The 22,183-nt window shown below is 35.8% G+C and overlaps 2 protein-coding genes across 2 annotated transcripts; both read right to left on the bottom strand.

Annotated features, from left to right (window-relative positions):
* Window positions 1–226: 226 nt before the first annotated feature.
* LOC123538253 (hemocyte protein-glutamine gamma-glutamyltransferase-like) lies at window positions 227–13,164 on the bottom strand. The gene is made up of 14 exons (XM_053529876.1): window positions 12,957–13,164; window positions 11,528–11,748; window positions 10,098–10,385; window positions 8,609–8,716; window positions 7,808–7,982; window positions 6,717–6,855; window positions 6,011–6,114; window positions 5,624–5,786; window positions 4,387–4,502; window positions 3,774–3,784; window positions 2,909–3,110; window positions 1,823–1,983; window positions 1,509–1,645; window positions 227–736 (listed from the first exon to the last, which is right to left on the bottom strand). The coding sequence occupies exons 1-14, from the start codon at window positions 13,162–13,164 to the stop codon at window positions 589–591; spliced, it is 2,181 nt and encodes a 726-aa protein (XP_053385851.1). The 3' UTR covers window positions 227–588.
* Window positions 13,165–13,170: 6 nt separating this feature from the next.
* On the bottom strand, window positions 13,171–14,595 carry LOC123538252 (uncharacterized). The gene has a single exon (XM_045322219.2). The coding sequence runs from the start codon at window positions 14,593–14,595 to the stop codon at window positions 13,171–13,173; it is 1,425 nt and encodes a 474-aa protein (XP_045178154.2).
* Between the last annotated feature and the right edge of the window lie 7,588 nt (window positions 14,596–22,183).

Below are 22,183 nucleotides of genomic sequence, written 5' to 3'. Positions count from 1 at the left end.
GGAAAGTCACAAATGTAATATTCTTTTTATCACATGTTATTCTTTCCTGTCGAAACATCAACAAGTCTACTGTCTTTTACTATATAAATAAGTCAATTTGACCAACGTCTCCTATACTGTAAAAGCTTTATTACACTAGTGTATCATCCTTTTTATTTAATGGCTTTATTACACTCCCGCGACGTCAAACATATGATAAAACAAGTAAATTTGAATGTATTTTTATGTATTTTTTTCTACTGACACGTGCATAAATAAAATAAATAAAGCTATTTGACAGCCAATGTATAAACAGCACAATGTCATGTAGATACGCAAATAAATACATATACCAATCTAAACCATTAAATTTTACAACTGGAAAATTCATCACTAATATGTTTGAAGCGGAAACTATTGTAAGGTTGGTTTTATGTATAAAGCGCATCTACGAGAGAGGAAAGGTTCTTTGGAACTATAATAACGTTATCAATTTGGTTTAAGTGCGAATAAAACTGTCTGCATTAATAATCAGAAAGAAAAACACTGTAAAATATTGAACAAAACATGGCTCGGCCTTATTTTTCCTGTTAAATATTTCTGTATCCCCTAGTTTGTATCGTTAATTTTAATCCAATGGGAGACATTCACTGACTCAATCTGTGCGCAGTTGAAACACACAATTATCTCCCTTTCTCCTGGCTTTTCTGGACAAGTTTCGAATTTACCGGTAAATCTCGTCCTGGCATGAACATTTCTGTAAAACGAACGACAAGCTTTTTCACAACAATAAAAGTTTCATGTAATGGTTCACATCTTAATTATTATTATTATTATACCAGATTTATATAGCGCCCTTTTCATGGTCAATTTCACGTTCAAAGGCCTTTACATAGTTCAAATGCAGCCACACAGGGCGCATAATTCATCCTCTACCAGTACAGACACAGAGCGATCTGACCAGAGGGACAGAGTGAGACAAAGCCCCCACAGAGAGATCAGAAATCAGATAGAGGCTTGTCCGGCTAACTTAGCCTAGCTCGTTGCGAATAGACAACATGGTTCTTTAACGTGCCCAGTGTATAGCACTGATACACGCAAGGATTGCCTGGGTTCCTGACCAGTACACCTCTAGTTGGTTTGGAAACACTGAAAAGCGTTTCTGAAGATTCCCGAGTAGCTGCCGGGGATCGAACCCCCGACCTCAGGATTGGAAGGCCAGTGTGCAAACCACTGAGCTATCCATCCATCTTAAGAGCAAATCACGCTAGCACTTTGGTTTCATAACGAAGATAAACGTAAGCAACCTAGAAACATACTGATTTATAAAATATCACTCAGACACGTTGAATTTTGTTAACAGAATACGCGACAATAAAACGTAAGTTACAGTCAGACTGAATTTATGGAAATATAGTCTAGTTTACGGGAGCAGTCATTTTGCCTGCTGTTGAAATCGATATGATTTCTTAACCTATTTTAAAGACTGAATAAATTTCTTTCCGGAAACTGACAAAAGGTTTTCTTACGGTTGTCTGTAGACTATGGGTCTTTGAACACCTGGTCCGTCAACACGTAATTCGCATTTGGTTAAGGCAACAGGCAAAGGATTTTCAAACGAAACTTCAACTTTAAATTTCTTTCTTACACACCCTGTCCCCGGTGCCTACAAAAACGAAAATAACATTGTTAGAAGTAAAAAGCAAACATCTTTCTTTCAAATTTCTGTCACAGGAACAAAAAACAACAAATGTCAAAATGTTAGTAGATGTTCTCAAATTTCAACGCCCACAATTTTTCATTAGTGTTTTTTCCCCCTGAATATCTATAAGTGCTGTGTTACCTTGATTGTAAGTTGTGGTTTGCGTAGAATAAGCTCTTCCATTTCAGCAAATACCTGCTTTGTCTCATCCACAAAGCACATACAAGATAAATTACAGATACAATGGTCTGTCAGCTTGTCAAGGTACTCGTCCACTTTTACTTGCACTCCTATATACCTCTCTATAAGAAAAAGTAGACCGCTAGTAAAAATGACTTTATTCTCATTTATATAAGCCTGTCTGCAAAGAAATTTGACACTTTCAGGGAGCGGGGACGTATGAAAGAATAGAGGTAAGTTGGACATATCAAGATATGAACACCTTCGTCAGATAAGCAACTAGCATCTAATTATCTACTGACAGCTTTCGTTATTTTTCTAAATTTTGCATTTTTAAGCTTTTATAAGGGTGTAAACAACATTGAGACTCTGGCAAATTATCCAAGTATTGCTAATGCGATTCATGGATTTGCCAGATGCCCCAATGTGGTTTATGCTCTGCAAGCGCACAAGACATAACATTTACTCCCTAAATCAATTGAATGTTTATGAAACAGTGCTAAATGCAAACGGAGAAATTCTTCACATGGGTAGTATGCTGAAAGCACTTGTTAATTAAGTCTGTACGAACTTTTCTGGTTGCCATTTGCCATATAAAGGTGGGACAAATATTCCGCAGTGTTCGATTACTGGCGTGTATATTTCACATAATCCAAAACTACCAAGTATGAATTCATATGCAACATTTTCTCATTGAGTTAAAAAAACCTGGATATGATGCAAGTATACACAAAAATAGGTTGATAAAAATGAATTCAAACTACGAATTTGTCAAGTTTGTCAAATTGGTGTGGATCTATTTTCTGTGTAGCTGAGCTGTGATCAAACTACAGAATCAAAAATGCGTGCATCTCAACGTTCAGTATGTTATGCCGTGGTTTCACAATTCATCTGCAGTTGTAAACAAACGTAGAGTTGCTTTATTTTTTTTTCAAGAACAATTTAAATTCATGGGATTGGTAGTTCATGATTTAACATTTCAATACCTGCAGTTAAGGTTTCTTATTTTCAGAAATGAAACAAAAATGTAACGTTACGTCAACATACCCGCTTTGGGCTGGAGTTCAGTTCTATCGATGTCATACTCTTTGATCTTTTTGTGCAAGACGCCAGTGTAGTACATGCTGGACAACATGAGGGTGCCATTTACAGTTCTCCTGCTGACACTCGTATTTTTCACCACAAGACAAAACATTAAGGAATCTCCCATGAATGTATCAGGCTTGGACTGCAAGTCAAATTCTACGTCCTAAAAAGCGTCATGTATTGTTTAAAAAAAAGACGACAATACGTAAATAATAAGTTTAATTAGGTTATTTTGTATGACGAAAATCATAATTATACTTAGCTCAAGTTAACTGTAAAGCGTAGTTAGCCAATAACCTACAATTTCAACCCAGTGACGAATATTTTATTTGGAAATCTTTCTGATTTTGATGTTTTAAATATATATGTACAAAGAATAATTTTGTCAGGTTTTGAGTACACGAGGAAATACTGTGTTGGAACGAGTACTTACGTTCCCGGGTATCAGATACTAGGGTACTAAATGATAAAATGCAGCATGCATCACAAAATAGTAAATATACTACGACGTGCTGAAATAACAGGGAAGTTAAAACTACACGTGCTGGTATTACAGTGTCGAATATAAAAATATAACATATTCTGTCCCTAAGTGAAGTATTCATTTTCCGGTTTTACTCGACCTAAACCTTCTCCTTTTGAATGCCAAAAACAAATGTTTTGTGTTTGTTCCCTTAACGTACTTGCTTAACAAGAACTTTATTAACAATTGCTATGCTCTTAGAATAATTTTCTAACCAGATTGGACGCCTGTTTTCATATAAATCTTTCGTTGAATGAAAAAATTGATTGGCCACTGGGGCCGACTAAGCAAAAGACTACTTACCATTCGGTTTCCTACCATGTAATAATAAGTTCCCTCTTTAAAGGCATGTGTAGTGGCAAATAAATAAATAAATAAATACAAAAAGATCTCAATAGTTTGCCAGCGCATATACTTTGGATGCAATACGAATACTTATTAAAACATGTTTAAAAAATATACGATTGACTGAGGTCGCGAAGCCTAAGATCCCTGCAGAAATAGTTGTGAAATATCTAAGACTATAACGAACTATACCGTAGTTACCAAAAAGTGGTGGGTATGTGCACATTTCATTATCTTTCATTAAAAGACTCAACCAAACCGAGTCTGTTATTTTGCTTGGTTGCTTGGTTGCGTTTATGCTTCCATCTTTTTGAAGATTTTATCGTTATTCTTTCTGGACCTTTGGGGTCAATGAAAGTATTTGGTAGGCTATGTGTGGGAGAGGGGTGTTTCTCTCTGTTTTTTATTATCTTTTTCTTAAAAACACCATCAATTAAACCGAGAATACTATTAATTTTCAAGGTTGTTTTCTATGTTTCCATGGGATCTACTTTTATCTCATGGAATATTCTGTAAGAGAAAAAAAGACATGTTTGGGCGGTCTTCGTAAAAGTAATATCCCTTGACTTACCTTCCTTGAACTTATACTGTTCTGTGATATCTTCCCTGTCAGGGTCAAATCCAGCAGCCATCTCAGTCCATGTGGCACGGCCATATGCTCGTTTTGTACTGATGAATTGGCCAACACTAAAAAGGAAGTTGAATTAAAACTAACATATGTAATTGACTCACCTGACAGGAATATCTTTACGTATACGGACAAATTACGGTGAAGAGGTTTGTGCACCATTAACCGTTTTAAATTTATTTCCATGTTATTTTGCCATGGACCGTTCTACGGTAGTGCCCAGCTGTTTTCCTTTGTTTGCTGTATTCAAGGAAAGATATAGATACCAATAATACGGACAAACCTCTATGGTTCCAAATTTTACACGACCACGTGAACGTCACTTACGTTGACGTTTTTGCAACGTAACATATAACTTAACGTTTTCATCAGTGGCAATACTAGTCCGTCCGCTCAGCTAAGCCGCAGATCTACGGATTGCAGGGTCGTGAGTATGATCTGCGGGCAAGGCGTATGTTTTCCGTGACGATTTGATAAAAGACATTGTGTCTGAAATCATTTGTTCTCCACCACTGTTTCATTTGCGGAAATTTGAAGTTTCTGCTGCCATTACATTACTAAAATACTGTTGAAAAACGGCGCTAAACCCAAATACTGGTCAGTTTATATAATTTCAACGGGTCAATGACAAACGAATATTTGAGATTCTTTCCCGGCGGCCATATCCCTTTATATCTAATTTGTTTTATTTAATTGCGTTCTATGTTCTTACAGATTGTATTAACACAACAGTAGTCTTTAAGTACCATATGGTTGCTATACAAAGTCTCTCCGTATCTGGGCTTAGTGTTTGTATATTTTCTAGTCCTTTGGGATCATGGAGTGCATCAAGATTTACTATAACATAATTCCGATGAAGCTGCTGCTTGGGGACGTGATGAATATTGTACAATGATTACCTCTCCCGAACAGTCTCAATCAAGCCGATTCTGCTATTATTTTTGCTTGGTTCACTTCTCTGCTTCCAAAGAATCTTGCTATACTTTTATCATCCCAATATGAGCTTATTGAGCTGAAGTCACACTTTGTGTAGGACAGAAAAAAGAAACACTTGCTAACAGCTTTATTCTTTATACATATTCCATGCATTTATTCGTACTTAATTTTTTCTTATCATTCTGTTTTTATTTTACTTGTAAATACAGAGCTTTTACAGTACGAAAGTGTATATGATACAAACCAACACTTCTGGACAGAAACCTTGTTCATTGCACCATTATCGTCTACCCGCCAGTAAACTTTGTCAGCGTTAACCTCGGCAAAGAGGAAACGTCCGTCGTATGGAAAATATACTTCTCCCCGTTTGACCGCCAACAGGGACATAGGTCCCATGCAATATACACCTGAGAATCACAATAACAAGAACATGTTTTTCATATAAAGCAGGTCTAGCTTTGATACAAGTTACATATAAACAACGACAAAACATAATTGAACATCGAGACATAATCAGTTAGGAGAAAAGAAAATAATGTTAAGTATAATCGCAGTATATGACAACATCTTTGAAACTGGAAAATTGAGTCTCACATCATATATCCTTTACATATTGTTCTCCAAGACTTACCCCCGCTTCTTTCTTGTGGTGTGGCATCTATTGCTTGCCATCCTCCGTATCCCGGCGGTAGATCTGGTCGCGCTAGCCACACATCGTTCCAGACATGAAAATTCCTGAAGGTCAACACTAAATCTTTACTTTCATTATCAAGCTATTAAAACTGTTTTCGCACCGTGATTTAAGCAACTTAGCAGAGGAAATTTTTTGAAATCAGGAAGTGTTAATGGTCATTTGCCTTCGGTTCGTGCGGGTTAGTAGTCAGACGTTGGATAACAGTTTTGACTATTGACCTGCAAACCATCCAGTACATGTATAACATTATACTAGGAATACGAAACATCAATGAAATATATGATTAGTGTGTTTCACAAGTGGGCCACTTTGCACAGCAGGAAATGTATGAACAAGGGCGATGATCTCTCAGAGTTAGATAAATTGATCAAAGATCACTTCTGAATTAAAAAAGTCTTAAACACAATCACTTGTTTCTTAAGAGAATTCGGAAATATGTATAGTATGAATTTGATTCTAGCATAGAAGTAAGAATGAACCGTGCTAAATAAAAGCATACGTTCAGTAGCTTCGCTAGCATAACAAATTTACACATGTCCCTTAGTACCAGCTTAGGTGAGATCATTAACTATGCTTTGATGAAATTAGCAAACTTTATATCGTGCGTGTACATGTGGGCGTACGTGTGCGTGTGTATACATACCACACTGAATCTTCATCATAGCACTTAAGAGGTCTTCCTTTCTGATCAAAGTGGCAATCTATAGTAATGCTGCCGTCAGTATCGTGTGCAGACGCAAAATTTGTAACACTTCTTGCAGGTATACCCAAAGCTCTACACACTGCAAATATTCGTTTCCAACAGGCTTTATCAATTTATTACCAATATCATAAAGTGCGTCAGTATGTTTATAAATTTTACTATCGTAATTTAAATTCCATTTCGAAATTTATTGGTAATCTAAAGGCATATCACAATCTGACTCTTATGGTGATGCTATTTACAAACTTCGAAAGGGCCTGAGTCAGAGCAAAATAAAATGTATTCGGTAAAATTATGAAAAAATTTAGATTCTTCTGCAAACGCATTGAATGCACGCACCCTTACCTTTTGTCTTTTGAAAAGAATTTCAGTTTATATCCAGTGCTTTTTGTTACAATCACCATCGTGTAAGAGACTCATTTGGCGAAGATAACTTTTCTTAAGTATGTTGTTCGTGAAATTTTGAACATGCTGGGAATTCATAGAAAATGTTTGTGCACAGTCAAATGTAAAACCCCAGCTTGAGGTCATGTCCATGGCTGTTTAAAGGCGGTGTCCGACTGTGTTAATTTTTCATCCTTGTCTATTTGTTTTCATTTATAACTGACTTATTATTTCACTTTAGTGTACATTTAATACATTTACACAATACCAAGGTGTACCGGTGTTAAATTGAATGATTAACGGATCTTTGTTCGTTTGTCTCTTAATTTTGACAAAATGTAATCACAGTTTTTCAGGCAATTTACATGTATATCAAATCGTATTTATCTACCTCTCGTATCTTTGATAGCTGTTTCGTAATGTCTATGGAACGACGCAGCTTTCAAAATTCGATTACTATTTCATTGTTTAAATAAATTTAGATGAAGCACACTTTTTCGGACAGAGACTTGTATTAAACATGTGTAAATCATTGCAACGACGTTTGTACTATTTGCACCAATACAAATTCACAGCAGCTTACTCTATATCTAAATACAGTTTAAAAATAATTAAAGAATATATTTTTGTTTGTTGTCAATGCCTACCTGTTGTTAACACACCAGAGAACACCCAGCATTGTCCATACAGTACAGGCCGTCTCGTTTTGTAATACTGCTCCAAAATGCCTTTACTTCCGGTCCACTTAAGAGGCGAAGTACCACCCTTGTAGTCGCCACTCCAGTTTCCCGCCAGGACGCCGCCATCATCCGGCGCATTCACCTTTATTATATGATTATGTTCGTTTACCTAATGCTTTTTGTTCATTACATGGTATGTATATGTGTATTGTATATTATGTTTCTATACCTATATGTATCCAATTAAATTCATTATATCTTAGTAACACGTCACATACTCCAGACAAAAACGAAAAAAATAAAAGAATGATAACACAATTCCTGAGAAAAGAACTGCTTGCGATATAAAGAAAATAACTATCGACTACATGTAGGTATGTAATGCTTCAACATGTAATTTGTTATAGTTTCTGGTGTTCTAAGTCAGTATTTGGCAGTTTTTAACAATATTCGTCTGTATAGAAATAGGTTTGATATAAAAATAAGTATTCACTAAATGCTTTATTGTTACTCTTTTTCTAATCCGGCGTAATCTTCACTAAAATTGTTGCTCCTACAAAGCAGGAACCGCTTTATCAGTACTAAGAGACGTGGTGTTGCACCTTTCATAACGTCCTATGAAACGAGTCTGCTGTTACTTTACTTGGTCTTGTCACATGGCTATAGATTTTATTTTAGATTTTTTTCCTACATCTTTTATCATGGTAACATACCTGACAAATGTATGAAAATGTTCTTGTTTTATTAATATGCGTTTTAAATACATACCATTTTTGAAATCATTCTCACAACCGCAATGGGATCACCTCTAGAACTATCAGAGAGATATGATTTGTCGAGTAAAAGCATCACGCAATCTAACACATTGTCTTCGAACTGTAAAAACAATTTCAATTTTGATTAAACACGTGACATATTGTCAGAATAATTTGTATATTTAATATATTGATAACGTGACACATAAGCACAGATAGTGCTTGACTCCCTTTTCAGGTTGTCGTTGCTATAATTATTGTTGAATTGCTGTAATTAATAGAATTTGGGTCATTTGTGGCTGATTTGGGTTCATTATATGGATAGCTGGGTCCCAGCATCACACATTAAGTCATATACAAAATTTAATGGGAACCAGATATTTGATAGAGCAAGTACTCGTTGTAAAACGTTTTGTTTAAATTTGGACCAATCAGAAACAAGTTCTAAAAATAGCACGTCTGGTGGGGGTATAAATAGGTAGTTGGATGACAGAGAGCTCATTCGGTATCCAGCGGTGGAAGAAGACACATCGAGGATTCAACTAATAATTTATCCCAGTACCTTGAGAAGGAGACTATTGCAGTTACCCTGTCAGGGCGGATAAATTATTAAAAAGAAGACTTTGGAAGTCCGGAGACTAAAGAAGAGTAGCAGAATTTCGATAAGGTTTCGAGCTATAGGGCCAGCGCATAGGAGTTTTACCTTAAAGGTAATTGAATGCTTTAGACGATAGCATATATAGGCTGAGCATCGGGAAGCTGAGACAGAGACCCAGAGTTTGGTAATCTACTGAGATAGTAGGAGAGTTCCAGCTTATAGCCGGTTCAGCATTATTGGCGAAGTACAGCCAAGGCATCGGGGATATACCTATATGGTAGTTGAATGCTACATGTGATAGCATATAGGCGCTGAGCATCCAGGAGTCAGGGCAATCATATAGAGTGGAGAGGACAGAGGCCGAGCATCTATGCGATAGGACTCGTATGTTGTTGATTCAAAGACATTGTCTGACGGGAACTTCAACAAAAAGACCAGTCAAGTATAGAGTCTCCAACCTAAAGGAGTTTGAGCTAATTAAAAATTGTTAGTTTGAAACTTTTAGTGATTTGCCTGATCCCTGAAATTGTCTAGCTCATAATAAGAAATCATTTACGAATCATTGGTACACGAATCATTTAGGCAAGGTAGCCAGAGGAAAATTCTATATGTGAGATATTTGGTCTCACCAGCTTTACGTTTTAACGAAGGACATTCTACATCGTTTGTCAGCTAGTCTAAGACATAGTCACCTTAGCGATTGGACCCAAACCATTGTTCAAGATACTAAAGGCGTAGGCACTTCCCTGGGTCATATAAGCAGTATCCTGACACATATATCTTAAATACAAGACTGCTTATTCCAGTGTACATCAAGACAGCTTCATTGTTTGGAACCCTGTTTCAGCTATAATAGTCACGTTTCAGGTAGTATTTTAAAAGAAATAAGAAATGTTGTATACACAAACAGTATGTATTTACAACATTTACCTTTACACCACGGATTGAAGAATATGTAAATCGGCGAAGTATGTATGTACCGAAAAACATCAACATTGGCTTTTGACCGTTTTACAACATCTATTTTTAGCCACCACTTTCTAACTGCGCATGTCGACGAAGTGTTCACAACGAGGCTAAGGTAATTTTCTTCATTTGTTTTGATGTAAGCGCCCCATTCTTTTGGAACATCTCTGTCGGAAAGGATAAATTCAACATGGCTTCCTCTGGATGGTTTTGGAGATTTCCCTTGAAGAGAAAATTGAAATATTTAAGCTGATGCTGTAAAACAAATATTTGAAAGCTAGTATCCATAAATGGTGCCTTCTCATTCCCTGACATTGGTACTTATGAACACAGCAAGACTTAAAGAAAGCTCAGGTCTTCAAAATGGTGTTGTGTAATGAATTTTCGTCAAATACATTTTAAACAATGACACTTTTTAATTGCATTCTTTTGAGGCCGATAATCATCTCTACATTACTTTACTATATTCAACGAAATGCTAAGTAGCCTGAAGCCTTATTTTGTTTCTTCTTACAGAGAAGATATATACTGTGGTTCCCTAATTTAACCTCTCACACACATCGCCGATAATTGTAGTTTGCTAACATCACATTTGATCGGTTTTAGCAAATCAGCGACATTTCGTCAGCCTCAGGAAACTTTGCTAGCCAATCAAAATTGTCCGTGAAAAGCGTGACCGGGTCAATTTCGATATAAACGCCGATTTCAAGGAATGTTTTTATTTCTCAATATCCAGTTACACTTAAATAAATCGTTATTGGTCACAATCAAAAAAGCATGTGTGTTTATCGTCTTTTATTCAGGAAGACTTTCTCTTCTCACTTGTACATACTAGTAACGCAAAGTATAGTAGTCGCAACTTGACCAAGGGTGCTTAGGGTAGCCTTGTATATTTATATGGAATTAGTTTGTATACAGTGCAGTACCAAAGTATAGTAGTCGCAACTTGTTTTATTGTAGAAATATGGGGTGCTTAGGGTAGCCGTCAATTTTAAATTTATGAATGCAAAGAGCTGAAGCGTTTTACGTACACTCCTTTTCAATAATAGGTTGTAACTAGTTATGTATTATAATACAAAGGTCAACCATCGCGGTCAAGTTGCGTCTACTATATATATACTTACATTTGATCAGTTAAAACCTTCCAATACAATAACTTATATTTACACAAATTTATATTTCCTTTTTCTCGTGCAGCTCGAGTTTTACGTACACTCCTTTTCAATAATAGGTTGTGCCCCATTATGTATTATAATGCAAAGGTCAACAATGGGGGGGCAAATTGCGTCCACTATACCTGTAATCTGAATTTTCAAATTTTGAAACATGATCTTATTATTAAGATGAGCAAAATGAATGTCTTACCAACTGAAAAAAGACTCTTAAATCGTCTTTCTTCGAATCGAAAGGTCTGTTGAATTCGACATTTATGACGAACTCTTGTCCCCTACGTACAACTAGTTCCTCCCTATTGTCGAACACCAAAGGATCAGTGATGTCAAATTTATCCGTATGATGATACTTTGTATTGTTACGAACGTTTAGATCTACATAAGACACCTGGATTAAATTTTTGTCGTCAGCGGGTACTAGAAAACAAATAAAATATTAATTATAGGAAACTCAAAACATTAATTATATGTAGAATTCATAAACAAAGTTATTGCAGCTTTGCTGTTGTTGTTTTTTTTTTTTGGGTAGCGGGGGGTAGCGGGGGGGGGGGGGGGGGGGGGTGTTGTTGGGTGTAACGTCGCAACGATACAGTTATAGGTCATATTGCGACTTTCCAGCTTTTCACGGTGAAAGAAGACATGAGCCACCGTCCGGGCATTATTTCATCACGGGTGGGCACCTGGGTAGAACAATCGACTTTCCTTAAGCCTGTTGTATGCCTTCCTCATATGAAGAATTATACACAATTAGTAAAGCTCGAATCCAAATCAATGAGGGTTAGTGATTCAGTAAGCGACATTCATCACTCGGCCACGGAGGCCCCTTTATCAATTATTATCCTTGTCTGGTCAAAGTTCGTGGATACAAGAAACAACCATTTCATACTCGAATAAAATTAGCAAACAGCAATAAATTTATACTTACAATCAAATACTTAATCAATTTCCTTTTCAAAAGCATGCAAAATGCGTGAAAAATACCATAAACCTTGCAGAAATGTGCAGAACAAAACAGGCATGTCAGTTAGTTTACTTACTTTCATTTTCGTTCAAGTTCGTGGATGACGTCATCAGTTTATGTGCTCACGAGAATTGTCAATTAGGCTAAGGAAAAAAAGTTTGTTTTACATAGCATTTAACATCAACACAAAATATAGTCATTAATGATTTATTAACAGTTAATTATTTACAAATAAGATTTTTTTTCACAAGTCAGTGCCTAGCTATCTGAAAAACATTTAGTCTGAAGCCAGCTTTAGATCAAAACTGAAAACACATTTATTTAGGCAGTTTTATGAACAATGAGTGTAGTCTTGTTAAAATACAAAATATTCAGAAGTGGTGTAAAATAGTATTTATATATGTCCAAATCTTTAAGTCTAAGTTCTAGAATCCTGTTCATATTTTGTATGTATATATGTTAAATGTGTGTTATGTAATTGTAAAGCGCAATAGAATATTTTATAATTTTTGCGCTATATAAATGCCATGTATTTGTATTTGTATTTATTCCTCATAGTCAACACAGTGAGGGCAGTAGAATTTCTGACCCTCAGTAACTTCAGTTATGGGGCAACAATATTTCAGGTGTACCCAGTGTAAACAGGGCCTCCAGCCATGTTTACCATCACACTGAGCCCACTCAACAAACTTAACAGACCTGTTTCTAGAAATTTCAATAGGCTGGCGTGCATTGCATACACAGCATGGCTCAGTGTCCATGTTGTCTGACTCAGAGTCAGACATTTCACATCTATATGGGCTTTCAGCAGACTTCTCGGTGGAAGGGCCTGGCTTTGGACTGGACTGTTTGTTCAAGAGTTTGATTTTCATTGATTTTTAAACTGACTTCTCCTTTGTTTGCATTTGTTCTGGCTTCCTTTTTTTCTGACTTAGTTCATGTTCTTTCATTTGCTCTATTACACTTTCTGTAGACATCTCTTTTCCTGACACTATTTTGCTCATAGTTTTTCTTGTTTTTCTCTGCTTTTCAGTTTCTGATTTCTTTCTCTTAAGTTCTTTCTCTTTTTCTTTCATGAAGACACTACATCCTTCATCTTTGTTAACTTCAATGCCCCCTTCCACTGTAGAAGCTTCACTAGCTTGACTACATTCTGCAGACTCCTGGTAGACATCAGCTGGTAGAAGCTTGTCCTGAGGTATGGCAGCTTTATCCAGGGGATATATACCAGTCTTCCTGAACCCAGACTGTAGGTTTTCAGGGGATACAGCCTTAGTGTATGCTTTGCACGCCAGCTCACACACATTGTACCGACAAATAGTGGCAGATGTTTCCCTTATTAACTTGTGGCACTGGATGTTATAGATTTTTTGGAAGGGTCCAAAGCAGGCAACATCAAAGGGTTGGAGAATATGGGAGCAATGAGCAGGCAAGACAAAAATGACAATATTCTGTTCCAGAGCCCACTCTGCAAACCCTACAGAAACATGCGACTTGTGACCATCCAACATAAGTAGAACAGGTTCATTGGTGCGACCTGGAATGTACTTGATAAAATGATGTTCAATCCAGTGTCTGAAGATAGCACCATTGGACCAGCCGGTCTCGCTTACTGTTCCATCTGCACCAGCACATTTGCCCGCCAGTAAGTCAGGATTCATGCGCTTTCCTGCAAATACAAAATAGGGCGGAATGGCCACACCACTGGCACTACCGCAGCCAAAGACAGTGACTGTTTTGCTCTTTCCAGTTGTGACTGCAGGTGGATTAGCATGTACATGAACAATATGTGGTGGTTTATGGTCCAACGAGATACCCTTTTCGTCAATATTAAAAATGAGGTGGGGTTTGTCATGTAAATCATACTGGTCTAGTGTACCCCTGAGGTTGTCAAAGTAAGTGTTCACGTTTTTCTCATTTGCCATCTTTGCTCTCAGCTGTTCCAAACTTCTTGGTTTGTGTACTTTCACATCTGGCCATCTGTTTCTGAAACCTTCAAACCAAGCCAGAGTAAGCGGGTTGGATTTGGTTCGTTTACTTAATCTGATAGCATAGTCAGTGGCAATGTCAACTGTTTCTTGTTTGGTATATCCATACCCGTACCCAGCCATCGTTTTCAGATGGTCAACTATTTTAGACTCCTCATACAGAGAAAGAACAGGGGCCCTTCCAGTAGTCACACAATCCGGATCAATTTTACCATGTATTCTGTCCCTAAGGGTCTGCTCAGGCACTCCAAAAATCTTAGCAGCTCTACACACTGAGACATTTTCATCTTTTATACATTTGTAGGCATTGTGCATGGCAATAGGTGAGTAGAGGCGGTATTTCTGCTTCAAAGGACGAGGATTTATCTAAAATTAAAAGAAAAAAGATTATCTTTTTGGTAAAAATGGGTAAGGTTTCTGGACTAATCAACACATATTAAAATAACCTTGTCCTAAATGTAATTAAAAACCAAAACGAGGCTGTCAAGTTAAAATGTAAACAAAGCAGACGAGTTGATATCTGGGAAATAAAAATGTCATTCTAAGGTATTTAAGGGAGTTACGAGTAAGGGGCCATTTGGGATTAGTAAATATAAGGTATTTCTGTATATTTGGGCTTTTATTGGTGTTCTTACCTGTTTAAACCGCATATTTTGACTTTTTTTTTGGTTGTTGACAAAGGTTTGTTTACTTCCGGTTTTCGGTTGGTTAGTGCGCGCGTGCTCTAAAGATGGAGTGTGACGTCATATATAATGGGGAATCAACGAACTTGCATTATCCACGAACTTAGGCTAGACAACGATAATTATGTATACCGGTATCATATGTCGCTGTTAGAAAACCTTCATTGTGTATGGACTTTATGTTTATAGTTATAAATTATCAATTCTCTGTTCATAAAACTATACATTATTAAAACAATAAAACAATGATGCAGAAGTGTTGTAGCTAGAAAACTTTAAAGTTTAGTAATTTTTTGTGCAGGAATTTACTCAAACATTGCCATGATTCTGTTTAGTGTGATCTATGCTGTGACTAATTTTTGCGGTTGCCTTGGCATGTGATGTTATATTTTAACTGTATTCATAAATTATCTCTTCACATAAAAATACAAAGACCTATTACAATTAGATCTAGTTTCAAAATTGATTTATAATCAAGATATACATGAATAAAACGACAAATGATTATACCAAATGGTATTTCATTAAACTAAAATACGGGATGAAATTTAAATGCAATGGCAATTGGTAAATATTCCCATTGGATCAGCTCTGATGGAATGTACATTGAAAAAAAAAACCCATGGGATAAAACTCCCAAGTAGTGGCTAATGGGAATCAATCCCAATGGCCATGCGACAACAGTGCTGTTGGATTTAGTTCAGCAATACTAGTTTTGATTTGTTTCATATAGGAAAAGAACATCCCATAATAATTCATTACTATAGAAAAATATGGTACTCAGCTGACGCCATTATTTTGCTTTTTTGAAGTACACAGTTCAACGGTTTGAATAAAAAATTCACATATACTTCGAGATAATAGATAAGATTAAAAATTGAGATCATTTATGAAAAACAAGGCCAAACACATTTGTTTAATAAATAGATGTGTGTTGAAAATGAAATATAACCATGCAAAGACTGCGCTGGAGATGGCTGGCACACCACACTAGTAGTACAAGTTGCATAATATGGACACTAAAGTCAAATATTTTTGGTACAGTAGTTTACATAACGTGTCAAAAATACCAATGAATGAAACATTAGCGTAATAAAAGGACCGCTGCCTAGACTTTACAAAAGTTTACCGTATTTAGGTGTTATATAACTAGTGTTGTATAACTAATATATATACACACACATTGAAACGTGTAATGTAATCAAATCCGATCAAAGTATGTGTTGGTAAACGGTATATTACGTAATTATAAACACTTTTGATCAACGCATTCTCCGAAACATTGTGAAATGATACAAATTTCACTTGGGTAATAGTAACTTTTTACTCGGACTTAATCATAAACCTATGTTTCAAATCTCAAACTTAAAATTAAAATCGAAGTATAAATCCATACAAATATTCAAATGAAAATATTAAACCGAAGTTTAATTGTAGATTGTAGCATGTGTCAAAATTGCTGTTGTCAAACATTCTTATGCAGTTTATATTCGTTATTGTACATGTGAAATACATGGTATCCCTGTAGCTTATCGGACCCTGTACGAGTATTGTTTTTGGAAACTACACTTCATTCGTAAAATGATTGTATGGTCAACAATGGAAGAAATCTATTTTTGATGATAGAGAATCTGTTTGATAAAGAATTTATGAGCACAAAACTTGTAACATGAATTATTTAATGCGTGTTGCATCTACACTGAAAATGATACTATGTTGTGCAAGTAATTATTTTTCTGTCTGAGCATGCAGTTGTGCATATAACTACACCAAACACTTGTAAACTAGAATTTTGTACATAGGACACGGATGCCCCCACATACTGTGCCATCCTCTATATAGCAAAAAGTATCAAAGGGCAATAACTGCAGTAAAAATATTCACACATAATTCCTTCCTTTATCGTCATCTGCACATTAAGCGTGCTCATCTATAAAAGTTTGGAGCAAATCAGGCTAATACTGTGGGAGGAGTTGGACACACAAGATTTCGGGACGTACGGACATACTTACGGCCGGACAGCAGCAACGTTTTATGCTCCCACATAAATATGTTATGTCATAATAAAATCTACATCATTATCTTTTCCTTTAAATTTGCACATAGAACAAATGTCTCTTCGTTTATTCATACATTAACCATGTATTCATATTCTGTCCTTTAACCACAATCCAAATAATGTCCCCCCCCCACCACCACCACCACACACTCCCACTCGCGCTTCAGGTCTTAGCTTTACATAGATCTTGAAGTAAAATTTTAATGTTCTGAGTTAACTTAAGCCAGCAATGGTTTTCAAAATAAAAGATGAACTTGAATATTTATTATAACATAAGTCACGGGGTTGCATATGTGCAAAACATGTTGGTATTCTTATTTATAAAGCAACAATGAATAAGTAGGGAAAAACGTCTCCTTTCCTAAAGTGAAACCCTATATAACAATAACCATGGGTAGGTAAAGGATTTTTTTACATAGACAAAATAAAACAAAGACAAAAAACAACAAGGATAAATCAAGCATACAAAAAAAATACAGTGTTGCAACTCCTTGCAAAAAGCCTTGCAAAAACACCACTGGAAGTTTTACTGCTTCACACTTGACCTGCCTTATGGTCCCCACAATGTTTCAACATACATCGCAATGTGTCCTTCTAACTTTTAGTTATAATATCGTAAATTCAATTATAGTGTAACTGTGTATTGTCTAGCAGGATTACATCAGGAATACACCTTTAGCCTACATCTACATTTTAAGAAAATTATCACGAAATCATTAAGTACGAAGTCATTAACTATTCTATGAAAAATACAAATACATGCTTAGCTTTTTTTTTAAGCCGAAATGAAATACATTTCATTTTGTTTGATATGAAAAACTGTCACATATCTTCAGGAGCAAATGTTAAAATAATTTTATTAATTATTCATTTTTTATAGAATCACAATACTTGCATGGTATTGTTCTACGTGTAATCTCTGATTCAATTCCTCCGGTCGGATTGTTGTGCAGACCTGGATGTCTTCTTCGATAAGTGTTCCGGTCCACGGTTCGAGCGCTGGCACTAGCCGTACTTACTGTACTCCCCATTGTCGTCTTTTACTTTTCAGTAAATTTAGTAACACATATATATCTTAAAGACATACGTTGTTGGCGAACATCGGAAATTTTTCAGTTTCGTTCACTTCAATGTTTCATGAAATTCGTTTTAGAAATACGGTTGTTTATCTTCTTATATCACAAGAAAGGCAAAACAATCTCCCTCTTAGTAAATATGATCGCATTTACGTTTAACAATTAGCAAAATTTAATTCGACATAGAATCATAGAAAACAACACTAAAACGTCATGTAAGATGTAACAGAATTCAGCAATACGCATTATTTAACGGCTTGGTAAATTCATAAAATTATTTTTTTCCGTCAAATAAGAAGACTCGGTGACGTGACGTTAACTATATTTGACGTCATTGCAGTCATTTGCTGTTCAATACTTCCTGTAACAAACAGGAAGCAAAAGACAATTCCAACTGAAAACGTAAGATTTTATGTCTTTCCTCGACCGGATTTATTAAAACTTCTGTAGTTTCTTTAACTATCGTATGTCTTCTATAATATTTATTTTGACAAAAAGTACATAAATTCTACTTTTGAATTAGTAAGTTGTTGTCCTGTTTTAACTTGGATAATGGCGCTTAATATATGTATACTTTAATCTAGCCGCGATGTCACACGTGTCAAAAAATGCACAAAATAAAATTTCGAAGTTGTTACGTGCCGAAATATGTACAGAAATATGTATTTGTTTACAAATCTGCGACTACAGTCTGAAAGTACATACAATTGTCTGCAAATTGATATGCATAAGTCTAACATTGAATATAAATTAAATTTATCACACGAAAATTCCAAAATCTAGCCGAAATGTCACAACCGTGAAATTAGTGTAACGTCGACGCTATATTTGAAAACTAAATAACGTATACGCATTAAAATTGTATCCGAACATTGCAATATAATTCACTGTCTGATAAATAATTTGATCGAATAAGCATCATTCGACATCTATATCAAAATATTTCTTTTAAATGTCGGAACGATATGATTAATGAAAACTGTAGCCCAAACACCCCAAGTAATCCCTGTAACGTCAAAGCGGTTTAAAACGACAATAGCGTCAGTTACGCTAATGTACGCCAACAATGAGCGTAACGTCTCAGATATATTAAACGTCAGGAGATAAAAAGAAAAATAATCCGTTTACAGATGTAACGATATATGTCCCGTTAGGAAAGTAGTGCTTTTTATATGATACATAGATTTCTTGAACCGAAGTGTCGCAAAACAGCAAAACAAACATACACACAAGTTTGCGTAGCACATTTTATGGATGAAAGTACATTCAGGCGTATTTTCATCGCGTACACCCTTGAATAACTTTGTTTATAATTCATAACTATTATTGTATGGTGTTTTCTGATGCCACAAGGGTAACACATTTTCAATAAAATAATATTCATTCGGTGCATTACATAATTATTAGTAAACTAATATTTGTGATTCACATAAATATTGGTCATTACATAACTTTGCATAATTACGATGCATGTCAATAAATTACCTGATTAAGCAGGAAATCAGTTTACATGAAAGTCTCTACTAGGCTTCCGTATTATTTGAAATAATATTGATCTCATGAGCTATATATCTAGGTTTGAATATGACCCTCGAGAGTTCGATTTATAGACTCGTCTATCGATTGGGGAAATCAGCATGATCTGTTTTACATTATTTAGATTACAAAATGGCGTACACCTATCGTGAAGGCAGTTATGGTTCAATACCCCTACGGCGCTATTTTTTTTTTATTTCAATGTGAAATTTTGAGATGTAAAGAATTTCGCTTCACGATTTTAACGTTATTGTGTAATTATATTTTGCTGTCATTATTTTGTTGAATGTATAATAAATGATTTCAATGCTAAATGCTATTCATCATGCTTCGCTAGCGGTATCTATAGTTTCAACAGCTGTATCAGTGGATTCTTGGTTACCAGAAAATGTCTGTACGAACGCACTGGATACAATTATAATTGACTGGATTTGCACAGGTATACAACTCATTGATTGTGTATTTTACGTCTTTGAAAAATATGATTACAGTACGTGGCAGACTTCCATGATATTTCATTTTATCCATATCTCATAAGAATTAACGTGACGCTATGTTCAAGATATACGAGTTCTCGTAGAGGATATTTGTTTGTTTCATTGTAAGATAAAAAAAAATCAAAATAGATTTCACCTATTAAATACCATTATGGAATACTTTAACGAGTGAAAATGTAAATTATGGTGTTCACGAGTGAAATATATTTCGATCTTATATGTAAAATACACAAAGTTTCTTTTTATTTCATGTTTTGACTAAATTTACTCATTTTTTGGTTTCTTACCAGTGAAAATATATTTTAGATCTACTTTGAAAATGCCAGATATCTTTCACTCTAATATTTCGATAATTCATTGAAAAGCATGTAGTAAGAATATCTTTGGAATGAAATGAAAAAATATAACATCATTGTCAAAAATTGAGCTCACATCCATAAAATACAGATATTACAATAGCTACATACGTACCTGTACTTTTGCGTCTATGAAGGCAATGCATTTTATGCTGCTAAAATTAACAACAACACTGGCATTTTAACTTAAGTTTATAAGAGTCTAATCACTGCCGTGACTTTAACCCTCATCATGCTGGACACAATTAATTCTGCCTTCCGACCCGTGTAGATCATGATCAGCCTGCACATCTATGCAGTCTGATCATGATCTGCACTGTTCGCCATTCAGTCAGTATCTTTTTGGAAAGCACCCCTTTTAAAAGTTAATGGTACTGTCCAAATTGAAAGACAGAAGTTCATTACATATAATTATAGACATTTAGAGGGTAAGGGTTAAAAGGACTGACCTCCAGATCGAATGACAACAATAAAAAAAGGAAACTTTAAGATATTACGTCATTTTTGTTGTATTTCTTATGAAGGCTTAAATCTCACACTTTGAATCGCCTCTAAAGACCAACGTACCCGCAACGGTTGTCGGCCAGCTTTCGTAGTTTTTCTTTGATTCTACACCAGTCTGCGCAAGTAACTGGCAGCTTATCTGCATTACTCTAGCTTCGAGTTCAGCTGAATACTCCAGGGTAGAGAATGGCTTCCCGCTTGTATAGTTAATCCTACAGTAATTGAACCGCGCCATGAAGAAACCAACATAGTGCGTTTGCGACCAGCATGGATCCAGACCAGGCTGCGCATACGCGCAGTTTTGTCAGGATCTATGCTGTTCGCTTTCAAAGTTTATTGCAATGAGATAAACCGTTAGCGAACAGCATGGATCTTGACCAGACTGCGCGCGGATGCGCAGGCTGGTCTGGTTCCATGCTGGTCGCAAACACACTATGTTGGTTTTCTCAAGGCGCGGCTCAGTTGATCAATCAGAGTCTTGGCCCAGGCAATAAGTAAAACTGTTTTTCTGCACGACAAATACAAACAAGGAACCAGTCAACTCTGTCTCAGAGGAGAGGTCTTGAGTGTAGTGATTTAGGAAGTGTAATAACTAGTTACAATGGTGAACCGAACCCGCTGAAAAATGTACATATGAAGTCTGAATTCCGTCCGATTGACGCCACAGACTAGCTACCTGTCGATTTATATTTCTTGTACTCTAGCCACCAGAACCATGGACATCCGTCAAACTGACTGGAGAATCATACGCCAAAAACTAGCGACCTCTAGGTTCAAAGTGTCGTCTGCTAGTTTGCGGGGCTTACTGGGTAGAGAACTTACCTTCTTTCGATCACCTTTTCCTGTAGATAGCACACTTGTGATCACGTGCTTGTTTCTAAACAATGCTTTATTTAAATCAATGTGAGAAGAGTAACAAATGTTTCGCGAATGATGACTGCAGAAAATCACGCACTTTTACGATAAATGATATTGTTTTACCTTAAGTAACATATCCGACACTTCCATTGATTACAAATTGTTATTGCTTGCTTCCTTATTCCCCTGATTTATGCACGTTGTGACACCAAAAATTATGCATCTTTATCAGCTAATGGTAAGCACACAAATTTATCAATTTTTTTTCGTCATCGGATTCGATAAGAAGCTTTTAGAAATATATCAAGTGTTATTCTTATTGAAGAAGACCACG

The sequence above is a fragment of the Mercenaria mercenaria genome, chromosome 18 (genome assembly GCF_021730395.1).
Source record: "Mercenaria mercenaria strain notata chromosome 18, MADL_Memer_1, whole genome shotgun sequence".
NCBI lineage: Eukaryota > Metazoa > Mollusca > Bivalvia > Venerida > Veneridae > Mercenaria > Mercenaria mercenaria.
The sequence above is the reverse complement of the archived record's forward strand: the minus strand, read 5'-3'. Positions and strand labels throughout refer to the sequence as shown.

Coding starts and splice junctions, on each gene's coding strand:
- LOC123538252 (XM_045322219.2), bottom strand. CDS start 14,595: ATGCACAATGCCTACAAATGTATAAAAGATGAAAATGTCTCAGTGTGT.
- LOC123538253 (XM_053529876.1), bottom strand. CDS start 13,164: ATGAAAATCAAACTCTTGAACAAACAGTCCAGTCCAAAGCCAGGCCCT. Junction 8,717..10,097: donor GTTGTAAATACATACTGTTT/GTGTATACAACA, acceptor TTGTTTTTACAG/TTCGAAGACAATGTGTTAGA. Junction 1,646..1,822: donor AACCACAACTTACAATCAAG/GTAACACAGCAC, acceptor TCGTTTTTGTAG/GCACCGGGGACAGGGTGTGT.